This window comes from Oncorhynchus mykiss, chromosome 8, assembly GCF_013265735.2.
Source record: "Oncorhynchus mykiss isolate Arlee chromosome 8, USDA_OmykA_1.1, whole genome shotgun sequence".
Classification (NCBI taxonomy): domain Eukaryota; kingdom Metazoa; phylum Chordata; class Actinopteri; order Salmoniformes; family Salmonidae; genus Oncorhynchus; species Oncorhynchus mykiss.
Genome location: NC_048572.1, coordinates 63,872,735 through 63,894,449, shown reverse-complemented (window position 1 = coordinate 63,894,449; position 21,715 = coordinate 63,872,735). Strand labels below are relative to the sequence as shown.

The window sequence follows — 21,715 nt, the reverse complement described above, 5'->3', positions numbered from 1 at the left end:
TTCATATCTTTCTCTCTATTTGTCCTAGATGTCTTATTGTATTTGATTATACAAGATAGGAAATAGCGTTCTCCTTTTGTGCCTTTCTATAGCCTCTTATTTCTATGTCCTTTGTTCTCTTTCTTAAAATGTAGCAGGTATATAGCTACCTATACGTTATGAGTTTAATGATAAGTTGTTTATGGCCGTTTTTTATTTTTACTAAAACTTTTCAATCGTGCTTTCGTTTCGGTTGACATTGAGCCAACATCCCAAAACGAAATATCTACTTGATATCGTTGGACATGACTTTGACTGGTTGAGTGTGTATGACACTAAAAAAACATGTGCGAGTGCGTGTGTAGTACACGCAGTCACAGAAGAGTGAAAGTGGAGTGGAGGAAAAGTGTCCAGTTTTTCCTCAGGAAACTAACTCCATTTCCACTTGGCTCTCGACACAACGGTTACTCCGGAATCTGATTTGCGTAGGACGTTTAAAAATAACGGAGTATAAAGGCATGGAGGAGATTCTCTTGCAGGGCAGTCTACTCGGCACATGAGCTCTTGATAGTCTAGGAGTCTCTGGTTTAATTCTGAATAAATTAGGATTTACATATTTCTTACTTAATTATGCTCAATTAGAAACAACTATTGTAGTCTATTAAAGAATAGGCCTACAATATAGCACGATAGTGTATGGAGCAGAATTTTGGCTGCCCAACACAATGTTTCAAATATGTTTTTGCAGCTTGTCATGTTGAGCATCAGATGATATTTGTTTGTTTATTCTTTAAATTGTATATTGCCAGCTCAACAAAAAATATATATGATTCTATGACATATTTGAACATATTTGAACAATTTATCTTTGTAATCAGGATGACAAGCCCAGCAGCAGATGCTCTATTTGCCAAGTACCTTGATTTGGATGATAATCAAGCCAACGAATGGGTTTGTTGATGTAAAGCGAACATGTAACTGCTTTGTGTACCGTTAAGATTAACACGTTGTTTCGATGGTCCTGAGAATGGCACAATGTCACACATTCTATTTGTTTGGATGTTAAACAACTAGGGAATCACGTTGAGACAAATTCATGATATTGCCGATTGAGATTAGGCATATCTACAGACTGTCAAATCGAACATATGGTATGTTCGAGAGAGGTGAAAAGAAACTAGAAGTAGCTGGATATTTTACTTGCAAAATTATGCGATCATCGGGTGATACATTCATGAGAGTTAGGCCTAGGATTGCTACTTTTTTTTTTACACTTGAAAATATTTATATCTGACTGGGCTAATTCAGAAGGCCATACCGTCATTACTATTTATTGAAGCGTATAAACCATTATCCATTTATTTCAGATCAATTATATCAGAGAAATGATCATATTATTGAACTAATTGCACAGCGAGTTTGCACGGGGTAAGTGTCGCCCGCCCCCTTCAGTTATATTCCCTGATAGAATCTGAAGTCCTTGTTTTTGAGTGGGAAAGCACAGAGGACAATGATTAAAATAACTATGAATAAATATAAATGTAGAACACATCTCCTTAATATATATGTATAAAAACATATACAAGAATAATATGAATACATGGTTATTATTATTGATTGATAATTTGATTGAAATTAGAGGGTAATAGACTTGCAATGAATGTAATTGCACAACTATAGACTTCACAAATGATGATAAGAAATTCAACTTGGCTTTTTTAAAATCCAAAATGAGCTTTCTCTGCAAACTAAAACGCACTGAAATGTAAACTGTTATAGGCCCATTCAACCTTTTGACTATTGAATTAAGGCAAACATGCTATGGCTTTTGTAAATACGATTTAGATATTTTGTAAGATTTTAAAATGAATGCATTTCTCATAAATATGCATGGTGGCATGTAAAATCGTAGTAAAGTCTACCTCAACACTTCACCCTATTGGTCAACAGGTGAAACGACATCTGACACGCCCACAAAGTCTGTCCAGGACGGGGCTATAACTGGCGGGCACTACAGTCATCAGGGGTTATATCGTTTGGTTCGACTTGGATTGCTACATAGCGTTAGATGTTTTGGACTAAATATCTCAGCTTGGTTTGCCTTACTGAATTTGGACAGGTGTGAAAGGTTAACTAAAATAACATTTTATAATGGCTCTCGCCGATGCGATGCTGCCGTCGATTACTACGTTTTCAAGCAGTAAGACGATGGAGGAAAGACAGTCTGCAATTGTCCATGTAAGTGTACTTTTTTCCCCCGATGTAATTTCTTCAACAGAAACTAACTGAACATACAAAGTTGATAACATAGTGTGCAATTTTAATTATAATGCTTGCTTTTCTTTTGTTTATTTCGCTATTTTATTTGCTCGAGAGAAATATACCCACTGGGCAAAAACTGGTTGAATCAACGTTGTTTCCACGTCATTTCAACCCAAAAAATGCAATGTGATGACTTTGAATCAGCGTGGAAAACTAATTGGATTTGAAAAAAGTAACCAACCTAAGGGAATTTCGTAATTTCCCCCAATTTTTAACCTAAATCCAAATACATGGTGACATTTTTGTTTGATTTTAGTTGATTTCATGTTAGTTGACTCCAACAAAGGTAAATCAAAACTGACGTCTGTGCCCAGTGGGTATAGCCTATATAGGCTACACAAAGAAAAACCCACAACTGTTTTGGAAAGAGGTTCTCGACTGAAACAATATTTGAATGACAATGTCGTTTTATTTACATTATAGGACTGGAAAGTGGATTGTTGCAATACCAGCACAACAGGTGATGACTTGAGATCCCAGATTGAAGTGGAGCTCAGTATCGTTGAATCACCTGCAGTGACCAGAGATGAAGATGACCTGGGGAAATTCTTGGATTTAGAGTTCATTTTATCCAACACCATTGGATCTGAAAGTGGAACCAATAACAACTCATCTCAACAGTCGTGCTCATACTCACTGCCCGAGTCGCCGGAAAGCTGCAGCACAGGGCATGACAGCGACGGTTCTCAGCTCACACCCAATGCTTACGGCAGCTATAACTTCAACACAAGTCCTGGGCACAGTCTGGTAGCCGAGCTGCTAACCCCAGAGATGAATTATCAGAGCGACACACTGTTAGACTACAGGCTGAAGCAGCCTGCCACGGACAGGCGGGAGTACACTGAACTGCGGGCCTTGAGTATAGCTACTGCCACTCCAGTCCACTTACAAGTGACCGACTCTCATCCCATGGGATACAAAATAAAGACAGAAAACACTGAGCGGTCATGCATGATGGCAGGTGACTTCATAGGACACATGTATGATGAGAAACACATGCGTTCCCTGCACACAGAGTTCGCGCACCATCAACTTACTGTTCAGGGGTTTGCACCTCATGGCATGCAACAGAGTGTGTCCCGAGATGGGATGGGGCACAAAGACTGTCACTTGACAGAGATTAACTCTCATCAGCATACTAACATGGCACACCCGCAACAGTATGAGCCATATCCACCGCAGTACACGCATCACCAAGGTGCGCTACAGTATCATGGACAGTACAGGATGTTCAGGGAGCCCATGCGGGTGCACCACCCGTCCATGCCGGGGGTGATGTTGACCCCACCATCATCGCCACTTTTGGAGTTCTACGCGCCAGAAGATAGCAAACCCAAACGGGGCCGCCGGTCTTGGGCGAGAAAGCGCACAGCCACTCACGGCTGTGAATTCCCTGGATGTGGGAAGACCTACACCAAGAGTTCCCATCTAAAGGCTCACATGCGAACACACACAGGTAATTACACTTAATTTACAATATAACCTATATGTTCTTCTGTTTTGTTGGAATCTATCTTCAATTCCCCCCCCCCCCCCCCCTCCAAAAAATTAGACACTAGCCTACTATGCACGAAAATCTAACTGTATTGTTCTTGTAATCCACAGGTGAGAAACCGTACCATTGCAATTGGGAAGGCTGTGGTTGGAAATTTGCGAGGTCTGACGAGCTGACTCGTCACTATAGAAAGCACACCGGTCAGAGGCCTTTCCAGTGCCACTTGTGTGAGAGGGCCTTCTCGCGCTCAGATCACCTCGCACTGCACATGAAGAGGCACATGTAAACAGAAACAGTTGGATCTGACTTTGAACGTTCTAATTTTGTATCATGGCGATAGACTGGACATGACATGTAAATGCTTGTACATACTATCATTCTCTTCTAAATGATGGGAGTACAATATTTAAGGAAAAGGAGAGCCTTTCTTGCTTACTCTTGCATTTAAATTATTGAGTGTTGGTGACTGCTGATGGTTGCTATTTTGGCTTTTGAAATAAAACACTGAACAATGGCTGGCTGTAGCCTACCCAATATTTTTTGTACATATGCCTACATGTAAATGGACATTTGTTTTCTATCACTTAGGCCTACTGCATAACTTTGATACTTTGTTGCTGTTTACAAGAATCACCAGACTTTCCATGGTTTTCTATAGTTTTTACAATAAAATTATGTGTATTTCAAAACATATTTTTTTTCTATTTAATTGTTTGAATGCTTAGGCTTATTATGCTTCTCAAAGTGCTCTTAATTAAATCAGGTACTTAACACTGCCTTTCAATGTTTCATACATTTTGTATACAAAATGATGCTAAAGTTGTAAGGAAATATTCTCCCAAAACTGTACTAGAAATACTTGAAGCTCTGAGAAAATATTATCCACTCTGTAAGTGCAATATAGTTTTGTAAAATCACAAAGACAAAGTGTTACAATAGCTCTGTGTTTTATGAAAATAAAATAATATGGACATTAATTGTTTGAATTTTCTTATTTGACATGAATAGTGTTAAGATTAGTGTCCAAGGGTCTGGCCAAGAAATCGAAACGCTCTCATAAAGGGCATACATTTTTATAACACTGGGTCTAGGATTAGTTCTGACGTCCCCTTTGTAATAGTGACAGGCAACACTCATTGAAGCTTCCTAAGACAAGCCTAAGGACATACTACTGAACATGGCCCATTAGTATACTGTGAATCTAAAATTATATTATTTACACACCTTCACAGACAACTAGTAGGCATTTTATGACGCCCCCATAAAGTACGCTGCAAAATCACTGAGCACAGTGATTTTAAGAACTATAGGTTGGATACTTCACTACTTCTCACCCACCAATGTAATGGAATTATTTCAAAGCCAAACTGAAGAGATGTCATAGCAATAGTTAGGCCTATATTTACAGTAATACACTGTCATAAGGTGGATTTGGGGGTCAATATCATGGTTGGCTGTACAGATGGCGATTGTCGCCCTCTCCTGTTCATTTGACCGACTTGCATTTATTAGGCACTTAAAAGTGAATTATGTTGTCAATTCTATCATCTACCTCATGAGGGCAGTCTGTACCATTGCACTGATGTAACCAAGCTGTGACATCAGAATTCGCTTGAGCCAAGTCAAAGCAAGAAAATGACTCCTTCCTTGGTCTTTGTACTCAAGAAAAGTATTATCTTTGTTCACCTTAAATTAATCTCCAAAATTACATTAACTAATACACTCATCTAAACACAAACACATTTCCTGACAAAGCAGTCCTTACCAAAACTGTTGATCCACATTGTAATAATATTGCAAGTATAATGTGGTCTCATTTTTCATTTTACTTCCCATTACCTCCACATATGAATGGGCTAAAGTTCAAAAGTGTTTCTGGTCCATATGTGGAACTAGAATTGTATGTTGTAGGTATTCTAGACTCTGATCCCAAACAAGGTGGCGTGTGTCTTAAGTCAATTGGGACTTCTGTGTCAACGTAACATTTCCTCCGCCCCTTGCCTGCTATGTGGCCTACATTGAGCTGAATAAAACAACTCTGTCTGAAATATGGGCGGTTCAACCTGGATTTTACTGAGCATTACTGAGTGGGAAATACAATGTTTACTTTAGCTGTGTCCCTTCCCTTCTAACAGATAGGCATCCTAAGTGACTGGGTAACTGGGTTGCTTGTCTATTATTCTTATGGTTGCAGGGAATGAGGATGTGTATAATAATTTAACGTCCCCCAAATATAGGCCTAACTATATCTTATCTTTTTGGACAGTTGACTGTACCATTCAATAACAGTGTCAAAAAGTTGAGGTAGACATATGGTCATAAGTGTTAAAACACATTACTTCTCATTTTACAGTAATAACATACATCTTCTAGAAGCCAAGTATTGACACAGTCAAAGCGATGGCAGATTTTAACTCATGAATATACAGTGACTTTGGAAAATATTCAGATCCCTTGACCTTTTCCACATTTTGTTACAGCAAGGGGGGGGGGGGGGGGGGGGGGGGGGTACGACTCGCTGGGCACTTCAATCCGGCCCGCGAGATACCAATTTCGTGGTAGTTACAGTCTTGTCCCATCACTGCAACTCCCGCACTCGGGAGAGCCAAAGGTCGAGAGCAACCCAGCAAAGCCACACTGCTTCTTGATACAATGCCCGGTTAACCCAGAAGCCAGCCGCACCAATGTGTAGGAGGAAACACTGTACACCTGGTGACTGTGTCAGCATGCATGCGCCCGGCCTGCCACAGGAGTCACTAGAGTGCGATGGGACAAGGAAATCTCAGCCTGCCAAACCCTCTCCTAACCCGAATGACGCTGGGCCGATTGTGCGCCGCCTCATGGGTCTCCCAGTCACAGCCAGCTGTGACACAGCCTAGGATCGAACCCGGGTCTGTAGTGACGCCTCAAGCACTGCAATCCAGTGCCTTAGACCGCTGCGTACCTCGGGAGGCCGAGTGGCGCAGACAATTGTTCCCCTAAAACATGCTCTGTTGAATTTCAAAATCCCGATGTGGCCCTCGAGCCAAAACGGTTGCCCACCCCTGCGTTACAGCCTTATTCTAAAATCGATTAAATATTTTTGCGTATCAATCTACACACTACACCCCATAATGACAAAGAAAAACAGGTTCAGACATTTTTGGTAATTTATTAAAAATTCTAAACGAAAATATCACATTTACAGAGAATCTTGTTTCTCATGGCCTGAGAGTCTTTAGGTGCTTTTGGCAAACTCCAAGCAGGCTGTCATGTGCCTCAACTAAGGTTATCCTTCTGGAAGGTTCTCCCATCTTCGCAGAAAACTCTAGAGCTCTGTCAGAGTCACCATTGGGTTCTTGGTTACTTCCCCCCAATTGCTCAGTTTGGCCGGGCGGCCAGCTCTAGGAAGAGTCTTGGTGATTCCAAACTTCTTCCATTTAAGAATGATGGATGCCACTGTGTTCTTAGGGGACCTTCAATGCTGCATAAAATGTTTTGGTACCCTTCCCCAGATCTGTGCCTAGACACAATCCTGTCTCAGAGCTCTATGGACAATTCCTTCGACCTCATGGCATGGTTTTTGCTCTGACATGCTCTGTGAACTGTGGGACCTTATATAGACAGATGTGTGCCTTTTTAAATCTGTCCAATCAGTTTAATTTACCACAGATGGACTCCAATCAAGTTGTACAAACATCTCAAGGATGATCAATGGAAACAGGATGCACCCGAGCTCAATTTTGAGTCTCATAGGACAGGGTCTGAAAACTTATGTAAATAAGTTATTTCTGTTTTTATTTTTAATACATTTGCTAAAAAAAGTGACCTGTTTTCATTTTGTCATTATGGGGTATTGTATGTAGATTGCTGAGGATTTTTTTAATGTATTTAATCCATTTTAGAATAACTCTGTAATGTAACAAAATGTGGAAAAAGTCAAGGGGTGTGAATACTTTCCGAAGGAAATGTACACTGTTTGGGGTTGTGGCTTGTTGTCATGGAGGCCCTGTTATGGTTTCATTTGTTTACGTAAGAGGAATCATGAGCTGGGTCAACTCCGCACTAGGTCAGAAGCTAAACTAACCAGTGGGGTGGGTACAGCTCTGACCAGGCAACCCAATGGCATTCACATTTTCCCTTTTATATTTGCATACTTCAATAATATGTTTATTACACATGGGATTGAATCCAAATGGAAAATATTTGTGTTATTCTACTCTGAGTGGTCAGTAAAATACTGTAGATGAGGAATACTGTTTTTGATATCATAGTAAAAGACTATGTAATTGTTGATGCTGGTAGAGACGAGAAGCAGGTACAGGGAGTGAACATTTAATTATCAACGGACATGACATGGAACAGGACAGGACAGCGTTTGGACAAGAATAAAAAACGACGTTAATGCAGACACAGGGAACAAACGGGGGAGCAGACAGTTATAGACGGGGCAATCAACAAAGGGAGTCCAATGAGCGCTGCTGCGCGTAATGATGGTGACAGGTGTGCGTAATGAAGGGCAGCCTGGCGCCCTTGAGCGCCAGAGAGGGAGAGTGGGGGCAGGCATGACAGTACCCCCCCTAGGGGGGCCACCCGGCCAGCATCCCGGAGAGCACAGTAGAGTTTTGTTCAGTACAGTAAGTAGTGTTTAGTTCAGTAGAGTACAGTAGAGAATAGTACAGTGAAGTATAGTAAAGTACAGTATAGTACAATATAATACATTATACTGTACTTTACTCTACTGCTGCTCTACTGTACTGTACTGGACATCTGTGGATGCTGAAATCAAAGCCGGTCCAGACCACAAAATGACATCTGTTGACGTTGAAATCAAGGCCAGGGTGGACAGACCAAATTTCAATGTCTTTTCATGTGACAGTTGAACTGTGCTCACTTGGCATCTGTCTCTCTCCACCGACATCAGCAAAGACATCCTGCGAATGATACAAACTTGTAGACAGCTATTAGATATAATTTTAGCCTGAGAATGTCATTCTCGTACATCATTCCATGACAAATGGTGGTTCAATTACAATGCATAGTAGCCTACTACTGCATAGTACGTTTAGCTGTTTCTAGCCACCTGATTTCACACAAAGGAGCTTTCACATTCTCTTCAGCATGTGCAAGCCTGTTACAAAAGCATGTCAGGCAAGCTACCTGACCCATCAGTGTAATATTCATGAGTATCTCTTATCATTGTCATTATTCATCATCAAATCAAAGTTTAGTGGTCCAGAAAAATAAGAAAATAAATTATAAAGGATGAGTCATGATTAGAATACAGTATATACATATAAAGTGGGTGAAACAGTACGTAAACATTATTTAGTGACCAGTGTTCAATGACTATGTACATCGGGCGACAGTCTCTAAGGTGCAGGGTAGAGTTTCGGGCGGGTAGCCTGCTAGTAACAGTGACTAAGGTTCAGGGCAGGGTACTGGGCGGAGGTCAGCTAGTGTTTAACAGTCTGGTGGCCTGGAGATAAAAGCTGTTTCTCAATCTCTCGGTTCCAGCTCATCATTTGTAGTGGATACTGGACCAAACGGTGGCGAATGGATTAATGCACGCGCTGCTGCTCATCACTCAAGACTGAAATTATAGACGGCGCAATTGTTGAAATTATGTTAGTAAAAGACGGGGCGTATTTTGAAAGAAGAGGAAGGCTCAAGACAAGGTGATGAAACTCCGAACATTCTATAATGATATTTAGCCACCATATGTTCACGACACCACGCTATGGTAAGCAATTAATGACACAAACCATTCAAATAAGATGTTCATACATTGTTATAGCTAGCTAGTTGTTTTGCCACATTCAGTAGTTTGAATAGAGGCGTCAATCAACCTTATTAGCCCACAGTAAAGACAAGGCTTGCCATGTCTGGATGCTAGAAATATGTTAATGCTTCAATATTGGCTTTCCTGAAGATACTTGAAATGAGCTTGCTAGCTAACGTTAGTTGTTTACTCAGAGAATGATACATATTTGTTTAACAAGGATGTGATACAGACGTTTCAACGCTTGCCCATTACGTTGTTTCCCTGTTCAACGAAAACTCGAGTGAATTTCTCCAACTATTCACTTGCTAGCTAAGTCGATTTTTGAATGAATAAACTTAAGATACAGTGGTGTCTTAGTTACTGATACAAAATGCAAGACCAAATGTAACATTACGTGGCAGTGTGTCAGCTAACGTTACTTTCCCGGTTGCTGTGCTTCTGTGGGTTTTGTCAAAATACGCGGTGAGAATCTTGACCAACCTTTACACGATGTCAGGGCTTCACCAGAGGAAGTCACTGTGCAACGTTGAACATTTCTCAAAAAGTTAGTTCAAGAAGTCTACAAACATTTTAAAGGCACATTCTGCCATTTCAACAGCATGACACTGTTTGGTAACCTGAGGGATTGGTCTGGATCAAGCCTGGGGAAATAGTGTAGCCGTTGCTCATCATCATCATCACCCTCTAATTCATAGATATATTCTAATGTAGAGATGAAAGGTTTGAGTCTTAGTTTTATTATACATATTTTGGAGCTTGTTTGTTTACAAACACTCAAGTGACACGAAAAACAAACAATTGAGTAATACAGTCTGAGATCTTGGGTTATCATTTAACCCATTAGTATCATTTCGTACCATTTATTGAAATGACCATGGGATAGCAGAACATATTAGACTTTAGTGTTAACGTAACACCTGGAACCCCCATGGACGTTTGTGAATCTCCCCCAATGTAATGTGTAATTTACTGTAATTTATTATTTATAGTGACAGTAACCTTTATGGTTTTTGTCAGGGTTTTTGTCTATAACCATACCCACTCTAATGCTTGTGAAAAAGCTGGGAAATAGCCTATGTCAATAGTAGCTCTACCATACATGCATGTATGCAACACAGCCCCCCTCACCATCACAGCAGGGCCTCTCTCACACCCAATTCTAGGGTCTAACTTTTATCACAACCAAAATAGCTAGCTAAAATGTCTTGTGAACATTTTCAAATGTCCCAAACATATTTTGATTTGTGACTGTTATTGTCATTTAGCAGCAGTGTGATTTTTCAATAGGCCTATTTCTTCTGCGCTGCTGCTGTGAAGTGGTGCTACCCCCAGAGGTCAATGTTGCCATTGTAAATGTGATGGTGGGAATTGATGGTGTTTTATAGCACTAGTTACTTTTCTAAAGAAAAAATAACACAGCAAATGTTTTTCGGAACTTTGTCAATTTTCAAAAAAGAAAGAATGGATGATATTTCAACAGTTTAGGCCGGAACCACTACAACACTATGAACTGGATTGGATTGAATAGTATGAGGTTTATTTTCCAAATTCCAAAAATACTTTATCACACTTTACCTTTAGAAATGAACAGGTACAGGTACTTTAACTAGCCCACTGTTATGGCTTGTGAATGTTTCCTTCATGCAGGTTTCCTTCATTTAAATATTTACCCTAATTGCCACCTTGTTTCCAAATGCCAAAAATACTCTACAATAATACTTTGTCAAACTTCACCGTAGAAAATTAACAGGTCTAGCCCAACTACTACTATGGTTTGTGTTGTTTAAAAAAAAAATGTAAAAAAATGTATACATTCCTCATCACTTACAATAAGTCCTTCAGCAACCTCCCACACAACATGCAGAATGCATCCATCACACAGATCTGTATCTAAATGTTAGTTTTGCGTAGACCTATTAATTATCAGCTAGGTTTATTTTCTAAAGTATTCTCTAATAACAGTCCTTTGCCAAACTGCCACAAATGACCATTAAAGATATCAAAGTCCTGGCTTCAATATGAATGCTGTTCCAGTTCAGTCACGTTAGAACTCGGAAGACATTCATTCATTATTTTGTTTGCTTGCAATTGCATAATAAAAAATAAAATAATAATTATAATGTAATAATAATACATGGGATTTAATTCACCTTTAAAAAAAGACACTGTACATCAACACTGTACAGTAGGTGTCCTATCAGTTCCCACCTAGTTGTCATGTCTCGTTTCTCCCACTTAGCTATGAGTTAGGACAAGCTCAACTAAATTATTGTCTTCTTAAGTGGAAATGTTACACAATATTGTACCCCTGTAGCTCAGTTGGTAGAGCATGGCGCTTGCAAGGCCAGGATAGTTGGTTTGATTCCCAGGATCACTCATATGTAACAAAATGTATGCATCCGTGACTGGAAGTTGCATTGGATTAAATTGTCTGCTAAATGGCATTTATTATTGTTGTTGTAGCCTACTGTTAAGACACATTTGGAAGAATTTGACCTGTTTTACTTATCTTTACATATGTTATGCTTATTTGTCCATTGTTTGAAAGCTAGTAGGCCTAATATCCACACATTTAAGGAGTTTATATCCTCTGAGGGGAGGCTGGCAGGAAAATGTTGACATTAAATGGTTTACATACTGTACTAACATGTAGGGCCTAGGTCGGGGACTAAACACCACTGTTGTGGAGAAAGTCTTGACCAGGTGCATAGAATGTGAACTGATACCATTGGCCAGCTGGCCCTGCACTGGCATTCTGAAGACATTCCTTTGACAGAAATAGCCTGGTTCCACTACCCAGAGTTTAGCTACATGTTTTGTAGTTTCTGGCTCCAGAACTCAAGTTTCTGGAGCTGATGTAAGCTAATATGTTGCATTTCATTTGTGTTTATGCTGACGTACAGTATCAGTCAAAAGTTTGGACACACCTACTTATTCAAGGGTGTTTCGTTATTTTATACTAATTTCTACATTGTAGATTAATAGTGAAGACATCAAAACTATGAAATAACACATATGGAATCATGTAGTAACCAAAAAAGTGTTAAACAAATCAAAATGCTGATTCTTAAAAGTAGCCACCCTTTGCATTGATGACAGCTTTGCACACTCTTGGCATTCTCTCAACCAGCTTCATGAGGTAGTCACCTGGAATTAATTTCAATTAACAGGTGTGCCTTGTTAAAAGTTAATTTGTGGAATTTCTTTCCTTCAAAATGAATATCAGCTAATCGGTTGTGTTGTGACAAGGTAGGGGTGGTATACAGAAGATATCCCTATTTGGTAAAATACCAAGTCCATATTATGTCAAGAATAGCTCAAATAAGCAAAGAGAAACAACAGTCCATCATTACTTTAAGGTCAGTCAAATTATATTTTCAAGAACTTTGAAAGTGAGGTCGCAAAAACCATCAAGTGCTATGATGAAACTGGCTCTCATGAGGACCGACACAGGAAAGGAAGACCCAGAGTTACCTCTGCTGCAGAGGATAAGTTCATTAGAGTTAACTGCACCTCAGATTGCAGCCCAAACAAATGCTTCACAAAGTTCAAGTAACAGACACATCTCAACATCAACTGTTCAGAGGATACTGCGTGAATCGGTCCTTCATGGCCGAATTGCTGCAAAGAAACCACTACCAAAGGACACCAATAATAATAACAGACTTGCTTGGGCCAAGAAACATGAGCAATGGACATTAGACTGGTAGAAATCTGTCCTTTGGTCTGATGAGTCCAAATTTGAGATTTTTGGTTCCAACCGCCATGTCTTTGTGAGATGCAGAGTAGGTGAATGGATGATCTCCGCATGTGTAGTTCTCACCGGGAAGCATGGAGGAGGAAGTGTTATGGTGTGGGGTTGCTTTGCTGGTGAGACTGTCAGTGCTGTATTTAGAATTCAAGGCACACTGAGTTGGGCCGCAGAGTGAAGGAAAAGCAGCCAACAACTGCTCAGCATATGTGGGAACTCCTTCAAGCACTTTGGAAAAGCATTCCAGGTGAAGCTGGTTGAGAGAATGCCAAGAGTGTGCAAAGCTGGCATCAAGACAAAGGGTGCATACTTTGAAGAATCTCAAATATAAATATATATTTTGATTTGTTTATAACTTTTTTAATTGTTACTACTGTACATGATTCCATATGTGTTATGTTATAGTTTTGATGTCTTCACTATTATTCTACAATGTAGAAAATAGTAAAAACAAAGAAAAACCCTTGAATAAGTAGGTGTGTCCAAAATGTTGTCTGGTACTGTATTATGTTTTCACAAAGCAGTTTAAAACCAGAATTAGGCCTAGCCTAGGCCTGTATTGTGGCACTAAAGTTGTACAGATACAGTGCCTTCAGAAATGATTCATACCCCTTGACTTTTTCCACATTTAGTTTTTACAGCCTTAGTTTAAAATTGATTAAATTGAGAGTTTGAAAAAAGCTGAAATGTCTTTAGTCAATAAGTATTCAACTCCTTTGTTATGGCAAGTCTAAATATGTTCAGGATAAAAAATTGGCTTAACAAGTCACATAATATGTTGCATGGACTTAACATGATTTTTGAATAACTACTTCATCTCTGTACCCCACACATTCAATGATCTGTAAGGTCCCTCAGTCAAGCAGTGAATTTCAAACACAGATTCAACCACAAAGACCAGGGAGGTTTTCCTGCCTCGCAAAGAAGGGCAGTTATTGGTAGATGGGTAAAAAAACAAAAAACATTGAATATCCCTTTGAGCATGGAGCATATTAATTACACTTTGGATGGTGTATCAATACACCAATTCTCCCGAGTGGCTCAGCGGTCTAACGCACTGCATCTCAGTGCTAGAGGCATCACTACAGACCATGGTTCAATTCCATGCTGTATCACAACTGCCGTGATTGGGCGTCCCATAGGGCGGTGCACAGTTGGCCCAGCGTCATCCGGGTTAAGGTTTGGCCGGGGTAGGCCTTCATTTTAAATAAGAATTTCTTCTTAACTGACTTGCCTAGTTAAATAAAGGTTAAATGAAATTTACAAAACACATACACCCAATCACTACAAAGATACAGGCATTTGCCGGTGAGGAAGGAAATCCCTTAGGGATTTCACGATGACTTTAAATGACTGACTTTACGATGACTTTAAATCAGAAAGAGTTTAATGGCTGAGATAAGAGAACTAAGGATCGATCAACAACATTTAGTTACTCCACAATACTAACCTAAATGATAGAGTGAAAAAAAGGAAGCTTGTACAGAATACAAATATTCCAGAAAATGCATTCTGTTTGCGAGAATGCACTAAAGTAAAACTGCAAACTTTTTGTCCTGAATAAATCCAACATCACTGAGGACCACTCTTCATATTTTCAAGCATGTTGGAGGGGTGCATAATGTTATGGGTATGCTTGTCATCGGCAAAGACGAGGGAGTTAAAAAAAATGTATAATAAATGGAATAGAGCTAAGCACAGGCAAAATCCTAGTTCAGTTTGCTTTCCAACAGACACTGAGAGACACATTCTTCTTTCAGCAGGACAATAACCTACAAGACTAGGCAAATATTCACTGAAGTTGCTTACCAAGACGACATTGTTCCTGAGTGGCCTATTTACAATTTTGACTTAAATCGGCTTGAAAATGTATGTCATGAAAATGGTTGTTTAGCAATGATAAACAACCAACTTGACAGAGCTTGAAGAATAATAATGTCCAAATATTGTACATTTCAGGTATGCAACACTCTTAGACTTACAGCTGTAATCACTGCCCAAGGTGATTCTAACATGTATTGACGAAGGGGTGTGAATACTTATGTAAATGAGATGTTTCTGTATTTAATTTTCAATAAATTTGCAAAAATATCAAAAAACATGTTTTCACTTTGTCATTATGGGGTAAAAATAAATGGAATCCATTCTGAATTCAGGCTGTGTACAGGGGTGACAAACTCATTCCACGGAGGGACGAGTTTCTGCTGTTTTTTGTTTTTTCCTTTCAATTAAGACCTAGACAACCAGGTGAGGGGAGTTCCTTACTAATTAGTCACCTTAATTCATCAATCAAGTACAAGGAGGAGCAAAAACCTGCACACTTGGCCCTCAGTGGAATGAGTTTGACACGTGCTGTAACACGGAAAAATGTGGAATAAGTCAAGTGTTATCAAATGAATACTTTCTGAAGGCACTGTAAGTGCTACACTGCCTTTCTTAAACCTTACCCTGCACTATGCTGAAGACCTGTTACATAAACATGGTTGATATAGGCCTAAATCAAAGACATTTGTAGTAGGCCTAATTTGTATTATATAATTTGGATTGTGCCACTAGTTATGCTACGACACAAGTAGTCTACTCTTACATAAGGCCGCATTATAACTCGACAATGCACTAAATCAAAACCATGAAATGAATCTGAATACAGCGTGTAGCCTAGACCTATTGAGTAGCCTACATTTCAGTTATCACAGTGTGTGAATGAGGAGAGTGTCTCCGTGACACTCACTACTGCATTGTAGGAAGACGCCCAAGATGAAGGATGGGTGAGAGACGGACAGACACAGCACTGTAGGCCCTAATGGAAATTTCCCAAGCTCTATAATTAAACTGAAGGGAGACTGCCGTGTCCAATGTGTGCTTTTGCGCCCAAATATTTCATTGTTGTTTTTGGGATGGTGTTAACGGTGCATATCTCACAACTAACCAGACTGGTATGAGAGGGCATATCAGAATGCCAGGCATGCAGTATTATGAGTAGTAGCAGGTACCATGTATTTTTTATATAGGCCAACATCCATGTTTTGCTGCCTCAAAATTTAAAATGTCTTTCTTGTTTAGCATTGTCATTCATGCTGGTATGAAAGTATACCCTCATCAGACTGAAAGTCAAACATTAGAATAACCAGCACGTTTTAGAGGAATAATTCCATAACTTTTTCTAATTAACCGTCAACATGCCAACATTCCATTCAAACAATGCAGTCAATCCACAGCCATACACTGGCTCAAATCAGTTGATGATAGGAGTTAGACTGATCAAATCAAATTTGATTTGTCATAAACACATGGTTAACAGATGTTAATGCAAGTGTAGCGAAATGTTACTGCTTCTAGTTCTGACCATGCAGTAATATCTCACAAGTAACAATTTCACAACAACTACCTTGTACACACAAGTGTAAAGGAATGAATGAGAATATGTACATAAAAAAAATATATATGAATGAGCGATGGCCAAACGGTATAGGCAAGATGCAGTAGATATGATATGTAATTTGCAAATAAATTCATAAAAAATCCTACAATGTGATTTTCTGGATTTTTTTTCTCATTTTGTCTGTCATAGTTGAAGTGTACCTATGATGAAAATTACAGGCCTCTCTCATCTTTTTAAGTGGGAGAAATTGCACAATTGGTGGCTGACTAAATACTTTTTTGCCCCACTGTACATATGAGATGAGTAATGTAGGGAATGTAAACATTATATATAGTGGCATTGTTTAAAGTGGCTAGTGATACATTTATTACATACATTTTTCATTATTAAAGTGGCTAGAGATCAGTCAGTATGTTGGCAGCAGCCACTCAATGTTAGTGATGGCTGTTTAACAGTCTGATGGCCTTGAGAAAGAAGCTGTTTTTCAGTCTCTCGGTCCCCGCTCTGATGCACCTGTACTGACCTTGCCTTCTGCATGATAGCGGGGTGAACAGGCAGTGGCTCGGGTGGTTGTTGTCCTTAATGATCTTTTTGGCCTTCCTGTGACATCGGGTGGTGTAGGTGTCCTGGAGGGCAGGTAGTTTGCCCCCGGTGATGCGTTGTGCAGACCTCACTACCCTTTAGAGAGCCTTACGGTTGTGGCCGTAGCAGTTGCCGTACCAGGCAGTGATACAGCCCGACAGGATGCTCTCGATTGTGCATCTGTAAAAGTTTGTCAGTGATTTTGGTGACAAGTCAAATTTCTTCAGCTTCCTAAGGTTGAAGAGGCGTCGCTGCGCCTTCTTCACCACGCTGTCTGTGTGGGTGGACCATTTCCGTTTTTTCCGTGATGTGTACGCTGAGGAACTTAAAATTTTCCACCTTCTCCACTACTGTCCCGTCGATGTGGATACGGGGCTGCTCACTCTGCTCTTTCCCGAAGTCCACTGTCATCTCCTTTGTTTTGTTGACATTGAGTGTGAGGTTATTTTCCTGACACCACACTCCAAGGGCCCTCACCTCATCCCTGTAGACCGTCTCGTAGTTGTTGGTAATCAAGCCTACCACTGTAGTGTCGTCTGCAAACTTGATGATTGACTTGGAGGTGTGCATGGCCACGCAGTCATGATTGATTTTTGATTTGATTTGGATCTCTTTTGGTCCCCATTTGGACTAATATTCCAAGAGTCCTTAAACATTCAGATACAATTTATAATAGGAACACATTTCCACAAATAACACACTATTACAAACATAGATAATATACTAACATAACGACCCAATAAATACTCAATCTAAAAAAATATTGATTCTTCATCTACGATAGTCCCACAACATTTCTATGTATTATATTTAAATCATTTTAAAATCATGTTTAAATTTATATATTGAAAGGATTCTGGTTTGCCCAGTTAATTTATTCAATTTCTTTATTGCTCTAAATCAAAATGTTCTTTTGCTTATTTCTCTTTTCTGTCAGGACAACGCATAGATGGTGGACAATCTATTCCTAGTATTTACGGAATGTCTGTCTCTTACCAACTGAATACCATTGTGAATAGAACTTGGCCGTTTTAAATTATGTATATTATGAAATAAAATAAGCATGTTCCTTTACAATTATCTTATCGATTGATGACCAACCAAGAACATTGTGCATGACTGCAACAGAAGAACCATATCTCCACCTTAAAACAATCCTGGGTGAACAGGGAGTACAGGAGAGGGCTGAGAACGCACCCTTGTGGGGCCCCAGTGTTGAGGATCAGCGGGGTGGAGATGTTGTTACTAGAGGTCGACCGATTATGATTTTTCAACGCCGATACCGACCCGATTATTGGAGGATCAAAAACACCGATAGCAATTAATTGGCCGATTGTTTTTATTTATTTGTAATTACAACAATACTGAATGAACACTTATTTTAACTTAATATAATACATCAATAAAATCAATTTAGCCTCAAATAAATAATGAAACATGTTCAATTTGGTTTAAATAATGCGAAAACAAAGTGTTGGAGAAGAAAGTAAAAGTGCAATATGTGCCATGTAAGAAAGCTAACGTTTAAGTTCCTTGCTGAGAACATATGAAAGCTGGTGGTTCCTTTTAAAATTAGTCACATATGTCATCACTGTTAATTCAACGATAGGTCATTCAACCGCCCCACCCCACAGGGCCTGAAACAGACATTTCCATCTTGTTTATGTAACCCATTTTATTTGTTGAGTAACATGAAATTAAACATTACATGTTTCTCATACTTTTTTTTACCACAGAAATAAATTATAAAATGTTTCCTTCCCACCCAGTGCAAAGTGGTGTATTTTGACTGGAGTAGAGTTTGGTTTAGTGTTTTCACCCAGTGAAAAGTGAAAAATCCAATGAGAAGCTGCTTTGCCGTATTACAGCCAGACCACAATGTTTATAGATGTTCATTGATGTTTACTCAAGTCCAGTGAGTAACTTGCTTCATATTCAGACACCAGTTGGATGTCACTCATCCTTAAGCATAAACCAGAAACTCCAGAATAGTGAAATTCAATACTTTGTACATCTCCACTATACCAGGAAACTGACACTAGGTCTAGGCCTATATCTGTCTCTGGTGAAGTAGTGTGTCCTCTTACACACTCAGACATAACAGAGGGGATATAAAGGAGAAGTGAAACAACACAACTGATAATAATGCCAGTAATTACTACGAAAATAACTTTTCAAGTGTATCTAGAATGTCTTTCCCAATTTCACACGTAGCTGGTTGGATTTGGTTTTAGTAAACTCTCTCAAAAGCTAAAGCCATATTTAGCCCTAGCCCAACAAACAGCAGTGAGGATCTGTAGTGTGAGCCCCAGTGCTATCTATGGGGCGGTGGGTGGAGGGCAGGGGAGGAGGTTTAGTATCATGTAGCTACAGAGACAGTAGGAGGAGGCCAATCATACCGTAGCAGATTGTCATTACTGCTTTTCCTGCCATTGCTTAGGATAAGAGTAATGGGATTTGCTGAATTCCACTATACCACTTAGCCTAAAATTGGCTATGAAGAGGCTATAGGACAATATAGGTCAAGTGAGTTTTAGAACCTGCCCACTTAATATGAATTAATCTGCTTGATGTGATGGCAGACACCGGCATGCATACTGCACTCATTCTTCTATAGGCTAATCCTAACCAAAGCCAATATTGATCCCATTGTTAGAATATATTATTGTTTTTAAATGGCAAGAGCCGAACAGCTAGACCCACTTGGTGCTATTTACACAAAATGAACTATCGTTATGGATATTTCAGCTTAGCTGCCTCACTACACCTTTTAATTAGAGTGATACAAGTTGACTTAACAAGGAACCACTGGCCTATTTGCAAATACGTAGTTATCAGGCTAACCATATTCCTCCTGAATATACAGTCATCTTTCTTCCCGAACATGAGCCATCTCAATATCGATAAGTTAGCCTAAGCCAAGGTCCACTCAGAAAAGGGAGCATTGAAGAAGATGTGTTCCCGGCAGGTGTATCTAGGACCTGATGATCTCATAGATATGGTCTATGTCTGAGGTTCTTAAACTTTTTCAGAAATGTAGTGTTTTCCTGTGATCCAAGCTCATGTTTTTAAAACATGCCCCTTTTTGGTAGGCCCTAAGTGAGATTTTATTGGGGGACCCCCTTCACCTTGTGGGCAAAACAATTTCCTGCAATTATACATACTTTGCTATGACTTATGCCATGTTAATATGATATCTGAGTGACAGTGACTAAAAAAATCAATGGGGCCCCCTGGAGGTCAGGGGCTCTGGGCACGTGCCCTGTGTGCCCAGTCGGTATTCGTTCATGATTACTACAAGTTTAGATACTGTAGCTGGCTAGACTAACTTACATGTCTTATTGAGTGACTGTTAGTGACTGACATAACAAGAGAAAAACTTCTGATGCACAACCAAATTTCAAAACCGCACCTTGTGTATTCTACTATTAAAATTCAAAACAGTGAGTTGAGACCCCAACTGAGTTCCTAAAAATATATACAATGCCTTCGGGAAGTATTCAGACCCTTCAGTTTTTCCACATTTTGTTACATTACAATCTTATTCTTAAATGGATTAAATAAAAAAATTGCTCCTCAATCTACACACAATCTACAAACAATGTCATTCAGGGGTATTGTGTTTAGATTGATTAGCAAAAGAACACACAATTTAATCCATTTGACAAGCTACACTATTCACAGCCCTGTGTAATGTTCAATGTCATTGCATTGCTGAACTTTTAAGAACTTAATGTATTTGTATTGTTTTAAAATGTAAAAATAAAAGGAAATGCATAGTTTGAACATATCTTGTGTTTATTTGTTTTAGCTGTTAGTGATCATTCCCTAAGTGTTAATACATTTGTGTTTACACATTTTTGTTTACATCATTCAGCCTCTATGTATGTGTTATGAATGACCAAAGGGGTCTGACTTTAAATTAAGTATTGCTTCATGCGATATAGAGTCTTTATAGATGTGTTATGAATGAATGTTTCTCACTTCAAACCAAGTATTACCATTCTGCTGATTTATGAACGTTCTCTCATGATCCACCTGTTACTGTAGAGTGTGAGAGGTATTCAAAAGGGTTGATGGACCTGCAAAGCTTGCATTTGTGTGTGTCAAGATGATTTGGGGTAGTCCAACTTGAGCCTACCACACCAGCTATTCCTCTTCTGTTCCCATGCTGGAGACCAGGGCTTGATTATAACCTGTTACAATGGTGCCAACATTTTTTTGCTGTTCTTCAGCAGGGGAGTGGGTCAATGTGACTAAGCCCAGCATCGTGCGGTATGGCTCGTTGTTGTTGCGTGCGTGTTTGTGTACTGAGGAACATGTAACTTGGTTCCAGAATAAAATACACTTTCAATTTCTTTAGGTTGGGGGCTTTCATCAAGGTAAGTGTTTCTTGGTGTAACGTTGTCCCCAGGCTATTGCACACACAGTAGATGTAAC

General features: G+C 39.4%; 2 protein-coding genes across 4 annotated transcripts in view; both read left to right on the top strand.

Annotated features, from left to right (window-relative positions):
- The first annotated feature begins 1,976 nt into the window (after positions 1-1,976).
- Positions 1,977-4,773, top strand: klf17 (Kruppel-like factor 17). The gene is made up of 3 exons (XM_036985959.1): positions 1,977-2,217; positions 2,725-3,757; positions 3,907-4,773. Exons 1-3 carry the CDS (start codon positions 2,131-2,133, stop codon positions 4,080-4,082), a joined length of 1,296 nt encoding a protein of 431 aa, XP_036841854.1. The 5' UTR covers positions 1,977-2,130; the 3' UTR covers positions 4,083-4,773.
- A 4,281-nt stretch (positions 4,774-9,054) lies between these two features.
- slc6a9 (solute carrier family 6 member 9) overlaps positions 9,055-21,715 on the top strand; it is an 82,555-nt gene continuing 69,894 nt past the window's right edge. Inside the window, exon 1 of one of the 3 annotated variants that reach the window (XM_021613262.2) lies at positions 9,055-9,518. In XM_021613262.2, the coding sequence (XP_021468937.1) occupies positions 9,516-9,518 (3 nt within the window). In that variant the 5' untranslated portion in view covers positions 9,055-9,515. The remainder of the gene's footprint in view (positions 9,519-21,715) is intronic. The other 2 variants (XM_021613260.2, XM_021613258.2) reach the window with 2 other exon arrangements.